This window comes from Falco biarmicus, chromosome 4, assembly GCF_023638135.1.
Source record: "Falco biarmicus isolate bFalBia1 chromosome 4, bFalBia1.pri, whole genome shotgun sequence".
Taxonomy (NCBI): domain Eukaryota; kingdom Metazoa; phylum Chordata; class Aves; order Falconiformes; family Falconidae; genus Falco; species Falco biarmicus.
The window spans coordinates 75,146,010-75,158,797 of record NC_079291.1 but is presented as its reverse complement, the minus strand read 5'-3'; the positions used below and the strand labels follow the sequence as shown (position 1 = coordinate 75,158,797).

The window sequence follows — 12,788 nt, the reverse complement described above, 5'->3', positions numbered from 1 at the left end:
CAGCCACTCTGGCTCCAGGAGCACCCTTGCAGCTCAAAGGCAAAGCAAACGTCTCAAGGGAAGAACCGACAAAATGTTTATTTTGAAAAATGAGCTAGAAATAAAGTAGCAAATGTACAGAAAGAGGCACTGGAGCTTTAGCCCTTAAATCCTGCAATAATTCCAGGATTTCTAGGTCTGACTTCCACCTCCCTTGCTTCCCCCAAACTGCCCACTCCTCGGAAAACCGAGGGACTGCCATCCTGCAAGTTCCTGTGAAAAAGCCTGGCCAAGCAGCCCTCTTGCTGCTGTCCTGAGCTGAGCCCAAGGGCTGGGGAGGCTCTGACCCCTGCCGCTGCTGACCCTTCACGCCAGGCTTAATGAGGCTGCTATTAGACTGGGCTTCCCCTCTGTGCTGCTCGCCGCACCTCCTTCATGTCATAGGCCCAGACTTGCTCCAGCCCCTGCCCAAGGGTGTTGGTAGGGGTCCAGGAGGGGAAGGGGAAGCGTCCAGCCACCACTCGGGCTTCATCAGGGAGTTCTGCAAGGAGCTTGGTGGCTAGAGGAGGTTTCTGGAGAGAGAAAGATAGCCAAGGGCCAAGTGGCCTTAGGGAACAGTCACATAGTGGCAGTGCCACCAAGGACCACAGGGCAGCTTCTCGGCACAGCTGGTGGGTCCCAAGCAGGCAGCATCAACCACAGATGCTTCCGAAATGTAGGGCTGGTACTAGCCCTGTGTATGGTTGGGACTAGGACCAAGTAACGAGCGATAGGATGAGAGGAAACAGCCTCAGGATGCACCAAGGGAGGCTTAGATTTGGTATTAGGAAAAAATTTCTTCACCGAAAGGGATATCAAGCACTGGAACAGGCTTCCCAGGGAGGTGGTGGAGTCACCATTCCTGGAGGTATTTAAAAGACGTGTAGATGTGGCATTTAAGGACACAGATTAGTGGTGGGCTTGGCAGTGCTGGGTTAACGGTTGGACTCAATGATTTTAAAGGTCTTTTCCAACCTAAACAATTCTATGATTCTATAAATTCGAGTGGTGCAGAGCACCAATCTGCTCACTCACAGCAATGCCTACTTTGCTTTATTTTTCAGTCTTTGCCGCTGTCCCAGATTATCTCTCTTTTCCAAGAAAACCCTCCTTCAAGCTCACTCTGAACAGGTGGGGTGCAAGGGACTGACTTACCACACTGGGGGCCAGGAACACGATCACATTGTAGCAATCAGAAAGATTCACCTTAAAAGAGAAGGAAAAGGGGAATGAAAGAAGCAACAGGAAGAGGTGGAATTTGGGGGGAACTGTTCCAAGTGGCAGAATGCCTTGAGGGTGATCTTCTGAACCTTGGAGAAAGCAAAAGATGCCCCATAACGTGTGGGATAGGGATGTGTTGGTGTGACTGGGAGCTGGGTGTGAAAACAGTGCTTCTTGCAAAAACAGCTGCCTCCAGCACCATCCCAGAACCACATTCCCTGCTGGGTTTTCTCCAGTCAGGCTGCAAGTACCCAACGCCAGCCTTAGCAGCACAGCTCTGAAGGCCACCATGTGTCAGCAGCACCTAAACCCTCTTTTTGAATCTGCTCCAAGAAGGAGTGCTGCTGCCTGCAAATCCAGCAGCCAGCCACAGGCTGCCCAGGCTGGTGTTCCCCTGGAAAGGAGGATGTTTTTTCCACCTCCTGGAAGCAGTGTGGGTTTGGGAAGGAGCAAGGACCCATCAGCAAAGCCTGTCTGAAGCTGCAGACCAAGCCCTGGCCCTGCTCCAGCTACAGCTAGTGCTGAGCACAGCGAGACCCTTGGGACACTGTTACCTTCCACAGATCTTCCTTCAGGAAGGAAACCTTCCCGTGGTACCCAGCCTTCCAGGCCCGGTAGTTGGAGAGACACAGCAGCCAGGGATTGAGCTCATAGCCAACGGCTGGTCTGAGACCTTGCTTATAAGCCTCTACCACCTGGGGGGGGGGGGGGGGGGGGGAAGAGAGAGAGAGAGAGAGTTGCAACTAAAATGAACCTGTGTCGAGTTTGGGGGACAATTTGGGGGGCAAGGGGCTGTTGCCCAGCTCCACTTGCTCCCTGCTGCTGGCTCACAGGCAGGGTGACCTCAGACCTCAGCACCTTCCAGATGCAAAGGCTCTTTCATCCTAGAGCAGTCATTCCCACCCTGCTCGCTGTGTGCGATGCCATTGGAGACCGTCTAGGGCCAGCTAGGGCTATCTAGGACTGCCTAGGGCCACCTAGGGTTGTCTAGGGCCAGCTAGGATCATCTATGGCCACCAAGGGCTGTCTAGGGCCAGCTAGGATGGTCCAGGACCATACCAGGAGGGCCATCAGAAACCACAGCCAGGAGCGGGGGCAGCAGCTGCCTGGGGGGCTCCCACCCACCCCCTGGTGAGTCCAGCCCCCCCTCCCTGCCCTTCGCCCATCCCGGGGCAGCCCCCAGCACCCCCAGCACCCCCCTGCCCGCCCTTACAAGCCGTCCGTCTCCCGATCCCAGATCCACCGTCTTCCCCGAGCGGCCCCGCAGCAGGGCCAGGGCATTCGCCACTTGCTGGGGGCCAGAGGGCTGGTAGGGCACCTGGGGGGAGCGGGCCGGTCAGGGGGGCGGGGGGCGCCGGGCCGGGGAGGGGCGGGGGACAGCGGCGGTACCTGGAGCCGCAGGGGGACCCGGCGGAAGCCGGGCATCAGCAAGGCGGCCCAGGTGGCCCAGGCGGCCACTCCGCTAGCCACCGCCAGCTCCAGCAGCCCCCGCCCGCCCAGCGCATCCCCGTCGCGCAGCCGCCGCGCCGGCTCCCCCGGCTCCCCAGGCTCTCCCGGCTCCCCCGGCTCCATGGCTGCCGGAAGGGGCGGCCCCGCCTTCCGCCGCCGGCGGGGGTAGCTCCGGTGCTGCCGGGCCCAGGAGCTGCGGCTGCCCCGCCCGCGCCGCGGGCTGCGGGGCACTGGCACCGGCTCCGGCACCGGCACCGGCACCGGCTGCTGCTGCGCGAGCACGGGCCGCTGCGCGCCGCTCTGCGCGGTTCTGTGCCCTCCGTGTGGTTCTGCGTGGGTGCGCACGGTCCTGTGCCGCTCTGCACGGTTCTGTGTGGGTGCACATGGTCGTGCGTGGCTGTGTGCTGTCCTGTGCCACTGGGCACGGCTGTGTGTGGCTATGCATGGCTGTACACGGTCCCGTGCAGTTGTGCACAGCTGTGCACACCTGAGCAGGGTCCTGTGCCATCATGCATGGCTGTGCAAGGTCCTGTGCTGTTGTGCATGGCTGTGCATGACTGTGCAAGGTCCTGTGCCATCGTGCATGGCTGTGTGTGGCCATGCACGGTTGTGCACGGTCCTGCACCAATGTGCATGGCTGTGCATGGTCCTGTGCCATTGTGCATGGTTGTGTATGGTCCCGTGAAACTGCATGCAGTTGTGCATTGCTGTGCACGGTCCCATGCAGTTATGCATGGTTGTGCGTGGTTGTATGGCTCTATGCAACTGTGCAGTTCTGTGCAGCTGTACACAGCTGTGAACAGTTGTGCATGATTGTGCACAGATGAGCATGGTTGTGTGCAGTTGTACACAGCTGTGCAGGGCAGCGTGCAGTTCTGCATGGTTGTGTGTGGTTGTACAAAATTGTTTATGGTTATGCATAGCTATGCACAGTTGTGTGCAGTTGTGAACAGCTGTGCACACCTGTGCATGGTTCGGTGTGACAGTGCATGGTTGTGCATGGCTGTGCATGGCTGTGCATGGCTGTATGTTGCTGTCCGTGGTTGTGCACAGCCATGCAGTTTTGTGCAGCTGTGCACAGTTGTGTGTGGCTGTGCATGGTTGAGCACGGCTGTGTGCAGTTGTGCACAGCTGTGCACGGCAGTTAGGGCTGCGCAAGGCTGTGCAGAGTTGTTCACACGCATGTGTGGTTGTGCGTGGCTGTGCGCAGTTGTTGGCGGCTGTGCGTGCCCCAGGCAGTGGGTTTCCTGCTGCGAGGGAGCAGCAACTGTGGGAAAATTCCAGGCTGTGGGAAGCAGGGGGCCGGGGAGGGGGGGGGGGCGGGCAGCCAGGGCAGCCCCTGCCCACCCGCAATTAATAAAAACCCCCACAAAACAAACCAAACCCGGGAACAAAACCAGCTCAATTAGGGGAGCGGGCACACAAAGGGCAGGCAGCTTCCCTGCCCGCCCTGGCACTTGCTGCCACATCATCATCTCGCCTGGGATTCCACAGCTGCAGCCTTCCTCCCCTGCTGCCCCCTTGGCCTTTGGGTCAGTATTTGCAGGCCTCCCCCTCCAGCACCGTATTGGGGTGTCCCCTGAGAGCTTGGGGGGTGGCCCTGGGGGTCCGTGCAATGGCCAGTGGTGCCCTGTGCCCTTGCCACAGGGTGACCGGCCTGGTGGCATGCGCTGGCATCCCAGGGGACGTGATCAACTGCCCACGCGTGATTGCGGACAGAGGAGATAAACCCTATGGGCAGCACCAGAATGGGAACGGCTTTGAGGCACAGGGGAGCAGGAGTCCCACCTCCCTGGCCCTGGGGATGGCACGGCCGGCAGCTGCTGGCACTGGCCTGCCTGGAGACCCTCTTTGCTGACGAGCCAAAGCAGGCAGCAACCACAGGAGTTGCTGCCAAAGGCCAGCACGTGTTCCTGCTCCAAGCTCACCCTTATTTGTGGGAATCAAACATTCTGCCCTTGGAATAAGGATGCACACACACCCACATGCATGCACACGCGTGCTCTACCCTCAAACCAAGGCGTGCAGCTTGGGGCGCTTAACGACAACCAGACCCCATTAACTCACGCCCTGGAGCAGCCAAGGGGCTCCACCGGGGAGGAAAAGCCACCCCTACACCCTTCGTACAGCCCAGAAATACTGTCCAGGGCTGTTCCCCTCCCCACCCTGCCGTAAAGGGTCCAGTGCGGCTGCAACCAAATCGGGGGCCACGGGGATTGCTCCGATTTTCTGGTGCTCACTGGCAGGTGGAGCCAGTTAAGGCTGAGAGGGAGCAGAAAATCAGGAGAAATAGGAGCTGGAGGAAGAGGGGGGCCAGGGGGCCGCTGCTGCAGAGCAGGAGGATGTTCCATGGGGATGAGCTGGTCCCTGGGGCAGCCCAAGGGCCCCCGTAATGCTTGCAGAGCAAATTAATTAACGAAGCAATTCCCAGGCAGGGCTGAGCCCTCCTTGCTGGGCCCCCAGGACTTGGCCAGGGCTAGCGAGGAGGGGGGTGACAGCATCCCCTTCTGCCCCAGCCCTGGGGTGTCAGGCAGCATCTCTGGGTGCCGGGCCGAGCAGGTGGCCATGCGAGGGGACCAGTTGGGATGCGCTGCCAGAGCCAAAGAGCTTGTAATCCGTCTCTTTCCAGGGCAGCTTCCCCCCGCCGGGACCGTGGCGGCTGCAAAGCAGCCCTGACCGCCAGGAATTTGTCGCTATGCGCTGGGAAAGCTCCTTCCCGCCAGCTGTCGGCAGCCTGGCCTGCCGGGCGCAGGCGCGTTTGACCAGGGAGAGCTGGGGTGAGGGGCTGCAGGGGCCCCGCTGCAGGCCAGGGTCCTGCTCCAGCACCGAGCATCCCTCCCCGGCACAGGGATGATGCTGGCTTGGCTTTGGCCTGGCTAAAGCAGGGGGCTGGAAGCAGACCCTCATGGCAGGCTTTGAGGCATAGCTCCCCAAGGGGTGGCAGGGTTGGGGGGGTGTTGGTGTCCTTGGGGTCACCAGGCTCTTGCTTTTCCTCTTGCCGAGGGCTGTGGCATAGAGCTCACTGCGTCCTGCCCAGGGCTTGGGCTGTGCCCTCTGGTCCCTTCTCTGCTGCCCAATGCGGATGCCCAAACTGTCCCATCCTACCTGCTGCTGCTTGTCCCCTGGCCCCAGGGCATCATCCTGACACCATGGGACAAGCCTAAACGCCAAGGGTGCCATTCTGAGCTTATGGGATACCCCCTGGTCCCAGAGGCATCATCCTGACCCTATGGGGCATCTCCAAACCGCAGGGGCTTCATCCTGAGCTTATGTGGCATCCTCTAGTCCCAGGGACATCATCCTGACTCTACGGGGCATCTCCGAACCCCAGGGGCATCTTCCTGACACTACTGAGGACCCCTGGTCCCAGGGGCATCCCCCTGCCCCATACCACCTCCTGGGCTCTAGGGTCCTGCGGGCAGAGCAGGCGAGGCAGGTGGGGCAGGCAATGCAGGTAGGGCAGGCAGGGCAGGCAGGCTGCCCAGACATCGCCAGGGCAGACGCAAAGCTCGCAGGTCCCCGCTCGGGGCGGGGGGCTGCAAGGAGGGCTGAGCGGGGCCGGCAGCCTTTGTGCCTTGCTTTTGTGCCCCGCGATTCACACATTCGGGCTTTTATCCGGCGGCTGGGAAGGAGGAGGGCGAAGGGGGCAGGAGAGGGGGGAGAAGGGCTGGGGGGGAATGGCGGGAAATGGCGGGTCCCTTTGTGCGATGGAGACAGGGACCAGGGACACCCTGCCAGCACCGCTGCTCGCCGGTTTGCTCTCCCACTGTGGACACCCATCGGGAGCGTGACCAAAGGGCTCCACGGTCCTTGGAGGGTCCTTGGGCTGGGATGTGTGTCCTCCCCCAGCCAGATGCCTGGGGCCATGATGGGACTGATCCCATGGGATGAGGAGCCCTGGGCACATTTCCACCGAGGGAGCTGTTTTTGGGGAGCTGCTCCCCATGGCATCCCCAACCCCACCCTCAAAGGGGGTGGGTGGATGAGTGGGGGGCTTTTGGAGCAGGTCTGGCTGGGCGGTCCCTCGGGATGCTGCAGGCAGCCATGCCAGGTGGGCATCGCGATGCCCGCAGAGGGACCTTTCTCGGGGCTCACAGGGTGCTGCTGCAGCCCCTCACCATCACCAGCCTTCTCTCCAAGCCTGGCTGGGCTCCAGCTGCCCCTCCAGAGATGCCCAGCTCCCATCGGGTCTGCCCAAAGCAGCCCTCGGCACACTGTGGTCCCCAGCCTGCTCCCCCTGCCCGCCACTGCACTGCCTCCCACATTTTCCATCCTGAGGAGGAAATATCAATTGGGATGAAGTTTGTCTCGTGTTTTTACTCTCCGTGGCTGTGCTCCATGCCAAGAGGCCAGGCAGGAATTTGGCTTGGCTGGGGTCGGACTCTGCTTTTGGGGAATTGCTCAGATGACCAGCCCCAGGGAGATGGGGACGATGGGGCCACAGGATGCTGCCCCATCCATGGCAGCTACAAGCAGTGAGGAAATGCTGTTGTCCCCATCCTACAGTCGGGAAACTGAGGCACCGGCTGCCTGGTCCCCCTGTGGGATGGTGCTGTAGGAAGCATTTGTGCCCTGGCTGGGGCCCAGCCACCACAGGAGCCAGCAGCCTCGGGAAGCGAGGGCGGCCGACCCAACCTGACACAGGGCAGAGGGCACCGAAAACAGCACAAAAAACTCTGTAGCAGAGAATGAGCAGAATAACCACCCTTTCCGCCACAGCAGAGTGAGTTGGTTTGGCCAAATAAACAGATTTCAAGAAAAACAAGATTCTGCTGCTGGACAGAAAGCTGCCGGATGCTTGGCGCATTAAATGCTGTAATTTAGCCAAGAGGAATGCGCTAGATTGCGGTGGGGCCAGAGCAGCCGTGGTTTACCCCCAGTGCATACAGAGGATGCCGTGGGCAGCACAATTCCCTTTGCACCTCATTTATTGCTTTTTTCAGCCTCATTTTTCCTCCTCCACTGGGTTTCCCACTCCTTCCCCCTTCCCCCTGCCTTGCTTAGCTCCTGCCTGTCGCCCAAATCCAGGGGGATGCTGGCATCCTGGAGAGCCTGGCGTGGAGCATCAGTCTCCCCCAGGGCCAGATCCTGCCCTTGGGCCCAGCCTGGCCCCAAAATGAGCACCAGCCCTTTGGCAGTAAAGCATAAAATAAGCATCAAACTCTTCTCAAGGGGAAGCATGTGTTGTGTATCAAACCCACCGGGAAGGCTCGCAGCTGTGAGCTCACAGGCAGGGTCTTACCACAACCAGATCATTTTATACACACACACACATACATACACACACAGAGAGATATATTTCATTAAACTACAAAGCCAACAGCACTCTTTGGAAATGGTTTCTTGGCAAGGAAAAGCACATTATGGTCAGCAGGGTGCCAAATACCTGGCGGTTCAGCCTGGCTGGAGGTATTTGAAAAGGCGTTATTGTGAGAATACCGAAAAAATATTAAAGCACAAGCTGATGTGTACCGTGACCCCGGCTTGGGTGGTTTGGGGGCTCAGGGGGGGCTGGGGAGGCACTCAGGGGCTGAGCTTTTGCAGCACTGAGCCCCTGTGGGCACCACTGATGGGGAGGAAGGGTCCCTGGCTGGGGATCCCATGTCCCATGCCCAGCTGGGGGCCCCATGCCCCTCACCACCATCCGGGGATGCCTGTGCAGCCTGGAGGAGCTGGAGCCAGAGGCTGGAGCCCCCATGGAGGGGGGCAGCGGTGGGGCAGCAGCAGGCAGGGCTGGGAAACCGGTGCCTCACAGCCCGGCACAATGAGGCCTTGTGGCCGGTGGCTCTGACGAGAATCGGTCCTGACAGCAGCTCCACCAGCGGGGTCACCCACCCGGCACGGGGCCACCACCCGGGGCCTCGTTCACTTGGTGATACCCAGGGAGAGGAACCCCAAGGTGACCCACCCCGAGGGACACCAGGGATGCAGCACCGAGAAATAGCAACGCATTTCTTTATATATATAAAAATAAATTATTGCAGGGCTGTTCCCAGTCCCGCAGGAGGCAGGGTCAGTAGTTGGAGCTGGCACAGAGGGAGGCAGGGTTCAGGGTTTTGCACCATGGCACACACCGGCACCGGCACTTGCCTGCAGCACCTGCTGGTAAACATCCTGCTCAGCTTTTTAAAGAAAGGAGATGCCCACACACATGCTACAAATACAGCTCAGTTTATAAAAAAAGTCACAAATTTGGTATTGTTATAACTTTAGTGCACATACAATGCCCCCCCACCCCCACGGTCAAAAATTCTCCCTGGCTGGCGCGGCGTGCCCCATCGCCAGCCACCCAGCACAGCCGGACATGGCAGCTGCCCCGAGGCCACAGCCTCAGGCTAGCGGTGGCGGGTGGCACAGCCCGACCTCTCCCTGCTCCAGTGGCATCTTCCTGCATCGGTGCTTTGGTCCTGCTCTGGCTGTACCAGGGACACCTCTGCTCCCTGCACCAGTCTTCCTCTCACCTTGCCATCCCCTCGCTCCCTTCGGCCTCACTCCTCTTCCTTGGCATCCGCCCTGTGGCTCCTGCCTGTGCCCCGCGTTGCAGGCAGGGCCAGCGCAAGGCTCGCTGCTGCCCCACACCCCCTTACACCCCTGACTTTGCAAATCCACCTCCTGGCCCTTCCACACCCCACCATGCCCACTGTGCCCCTGGCCCTGCCACTACAGCCACCTACTGCCACGGCCACCTGCTGCCGAGCCCTCTCGGTGGGTGGGGGTGGCTGCCCCCATCATGCTGGTCCCACCGTACCCCACAGCATCCCCTGAGCATGCACACCCCGAGCGTGCAGCACCCCGGTCCCCTGGGAGCCCCCAACCCACTGCCCCCATGCCACTGCACCCCTCACCTGGGCATGTCCCTGGGGGCCATGGGCAAGTGCGCCCTGGGAAAATCCCTTCCCTTCTGGCAGGATTTTCCTGGGACCCCCACCAGCCCGGTGGCGGGTGCTGCCGGAGCCTGGCTACACAGCGAGGATCGCAGTGCCACACTCTCTCTGGGCACCATCCCTGCCAGCACGCCGCCCCTGCGTCCCCCCAGGGATGCTCTCACTGCCCGCGGGACCCCAGCCCCCCAGCACCCGCGGGGCTGGGCTGCCCTCCCCAAGCCACTCAGTCCACAGGGAACTCACAGGGGTTCTGGCGCGTGCGCTGCGCCCCCTCATAGATGCGCTGGAAGTCCCTATAGCGGGGCGCACAGCTCAGCCAGGCTTCGCCGAAATGCAGCCACCCCGTGAAGAGGAAGGTGCCAGGGCCGGGCTTGACCCCGCAGCGCAGTGGGGTGCGGATGCTGCCCGCCGGCCGTCCTGGCCTCCCCCCTGCCTGGAAGAGGGGAACTTTTGGCGGTGGATGCGGGAGGCGCTCACCCCCAATGATGGATTCCTGCAGCTCCACATCGTTGGAGACGCTCCAGATGCTGCCACGGATTACTGTGGGAGGAAGGCAGGGAGAGGTGTCAGTCTGTCCCTGTCCCCATCCCCATCCCCATCCTTCTTCCCATCCCTGTTCCCATCCCCACCCCCCATGATCTCCACTCCCATCCTCATCCCCAAACCTGTTCCTGTTCCCATCCCCATTCCTGTTCCCATCCCCATCCCCATTCCCATCCTGCAGCAGCCTCTGTGTGACACTGGTGGTCTCACCCCAAGACTAGGAAGGGGAGGCCAGGACTGCCTGCGGGGCTGTTGCCCCCCCCCTTTGAGTTTCCTTCCCTCCCCTGGTAGTTCCAGGAACTCCCCCAGCACGCGGAGGGACTGCACTCACCAAAGTCACTAGTGCAAATGGCCATCAAGATCTCGGTGTCATTGCACGGCCGGCACGCTCCTGTAATGGCCAAGCACACCCGTCACCATGGTGGCTCCCGGTGCCTGGCCTTGGTGGGGGACCCCCCGGGTCCAGCCCCTCCATCCCCTCACCTCCATGCACACTGGGGACAGCCTGGCAAGGTAGATGGTGGCAGCCCCGGGGAAACTGAGGCAAGCTGACATGGGACGCTCGGCACTCACCTTCTCCGGTGAGGCTGGCAGCAGGCAGTGCCGGGCGGGCCAGCCAGTCCCCCCCGTAGCTCGTAGCGGAAGGCGGCAATGCGGCGGCTGATGTCGAGGTGCGGGGTGGCCTGCAGGAAGAGAGCCACCTTCTCCTGGGGCAGCCAGCTGAAGCAGCGGACGCGGGGCCGGGGGGCCTCTGGCAGCAGCAGCTCCAGCACCCCCCTCCCTCTCCAGGTAGAGCTGAGCCCCTCGGAAGGTGCCGGCAGGTTTGACGCAGGCGGGTGACATGCTGGGGGCTCCTGCCCTTGATGGCGGCGCTGGTGGGGGGCAGGCGAGGGGCCAGGCGGAGGCGAAGGGCCCCTGTGGGGTACAGCCATTCCAGCGAGCCCTCGGCGCAGTGCAGGGAGAGCTGCTCCACGCTGCCAGCCTCCTGCGACAGCCCGCTGCGAGGCACAGCAGCGCCCATCAGCCGGGACCCCCGGGTGACGGGGACCCCCCCAGCCCATGTTCCCCCCAGCACAGCAGCCACCCCGGCACTCCCGAGCAGCACCTCCACGGAGCCATGCAGGATGAACACGGGGAGGAATAGCACCAAACCCTCGACGCCTCGGACTTGGGGTGCAAGTGCATCGTTCAGGGGGTGCTCCTGTTTCCCAGCATTTTCCCAGATGGGCTGGTGGGCGAGGGCACAGCAGCACAGCCCCCCTCACACCCAGGGTGGGCTCCCACGGCACCCCAACCAGGGTGCCCATGGCCTTGAGGTCACCTGTTCCCTTGCACGCTCCCACTTCGGGGGATCCCCAGTTGGTGCTGGGGGGGGGACGACACCCCGACACGCACACACACTCGTGGAACTCGGGCTTGCGTGTAAACGGTGCCCGGAGCCGCGTCCTGCCCGCTGCGTTTGCGGGGCGGTGGGGGGGGGGGTGGCGGACGGACGACACGCGGGAAAGCCAGGCGGGGGCAGCGGGGCAGCCGGGGGGGTGCTTTGTCCCGGCCACGCTGCCCGTGGCTGCCTGGCCCCGTGGCCCCCCGGGCCCCCCGCGTGGGCCGTGCCGCAGCCCCTCCTGCTGGGCCCCGGCTCTTTGTTCCGGAGCTCGGCGCTTTCCCCGCCGCGGCCAGCGGCGCTCCGGGCCCTGCCGAGGGGCCCCACCGCCCGCAGAGCTGCCTTTCGGGGTGGGGGGGGGGGGGGGGGGGGGGAGGGGGGGGCCTCAGGGAAGGGGCGCGCAAGCGGGGGACCTCAGGGATCAGCATCCCTCGGGGGGTTGGGCAGCCGCCCCCAGCACTGGGGAAACTGAGGCAGGCGGACATCTCAGCATCCCACCCATGACCCTGCCCCACGGATGCAGGAGACGGCCGCCTGCCCGGAGCGGGGGAGGGGGGGAGGGGGGGGGGGCAGCGGGCAGCCCCCCCAGCCGTGCGCGGGCGGCGGGAGCTCCCGGGGAAGTGCGACGCGGGGGATGCTAAGCCGGGGACCCGCGTGTGCCCCGCCGTGCCGGTGCCTACCTGCCCCTCCAGCTGCACTGATCGGCCGAGCCCCCCCCGAGCGCGGCGCCCAGCCCGGCCAGGCACAGCGCCCGCAGCGCCCACATGGCCGCGCCCGCGGCGGCCCCGGGGCGGCCCGGCCCGGCCCTGCCCGCAGCGCTGCCCGCACCGGGGCCGGCCGCAGGGAGCGGGGGCCGCCACCCGCGCCGCGCCCCGAACTTTCCGCCAATGGCGGCGCCGGGGCGGAGCCGGACCCCCCACCCCCCCCCCTCACCCCCCACCCCCCCGCCGGGGACACCGGCAGCGCGCGCTCCGGGCATCCCCGGCTCGCTCCCCCCGCTCCCCTCCCCGCGGCTCCCGGTGGCCGTTCTGCCCCCCCGCCCCACCAGGGCTCCCCGGGATGGGGCGGCACGGGCCGGGCGCTGGCAGCGGCGGGGGGGCCTGGGCTGACCCGGCTGGGTGCATCCCCAGCGGTGCAGGGCCCTGCGCAGCCCGGCGGCGGGTACCCCCGGGGTATGTGCACCCCGGCCTATGTGCGCCCACCCCGACTTGTGTGCACCCCAGGGTACGCACACCCCAAGTAACGCACACCACAAGCTATGTACACCCGGCACCATACACACCAAGGACCGC

At 63.3% G+C, this 12,788-nt stretch overlaps 2 protein-coding genes across 2 annotated transcripts; both read right to left on the bottom strand.

Moving 5' to 3' along the window:
- Positions 1-53: 53 nt before the first annotated feature.
- Positions 54-2,830, bottom strand: ANTKMT (adenine nucleotide translocase lysine methyltransferase). Its single transcript, XM_056337851.1, has 4 exons — positions 2,629-2,830; positions 1,794-1,934; positions 1,174-1,224; positions 54-551 (listed from the first exon to the last, which is right to left on the bottom strand). Exons 1-4 carry the CDS (start codon positions 2,809-2,811, stop codon positions 372-374), a joined length of 555 nt encoding a protein of 184 aa, XP_056193826.1. The 5' UTR covers positions 2,812-2,830; the 3' UTR covers positions 54-371.
- Positions 2,831-7,919: 5,089 nt separating this feature from the next.
- METRN (meteorin, glial cell differentiation regulator) lies at positions 7,920-12,441 on the bottom strand. The gene is given in 7 exon segments (XM_056337836.1): positions 7,920-10,112; positions 10,447-10,506; positions 10,689-10,740; positions 10,742-10,891; positions 10,893-10,949; positions 10,951-11,113; positions 12,177-12,441. Coding segments are annotated over 7 exon segments (885 nt in total). The 5' UTR covers positions 12,263-12,441; the 3' UTR covers positions 7,920-9,795.
- Positions 12,442-12,788: the final 347 nt, after the last annotated feature.

Coding starts and splice junctions, on each gene's coding strand:
- ANTKMT (XM_056337851.1), bottom strand. CDS start 2,811: ATGGAGCCGGGGGAGCCGGGAGAGCCTGGGGAGCCGGGGGAGCCGGCG. Junction 1,935..2,628: donor GGGTCCCCCTGCGGCTCCAG/GTACCGCCGCTG, acceptor CCCCCCCCCCAG/GTGGTAGAGGCTTATAAGCA. Junction 1,225..1,793: donor TGAAGGAAGATCTGTGGAAG/GTAACAGTGTCC, acceptor TTCTCTTTTAAG/GTGAATCTTTCTGATTGCTA.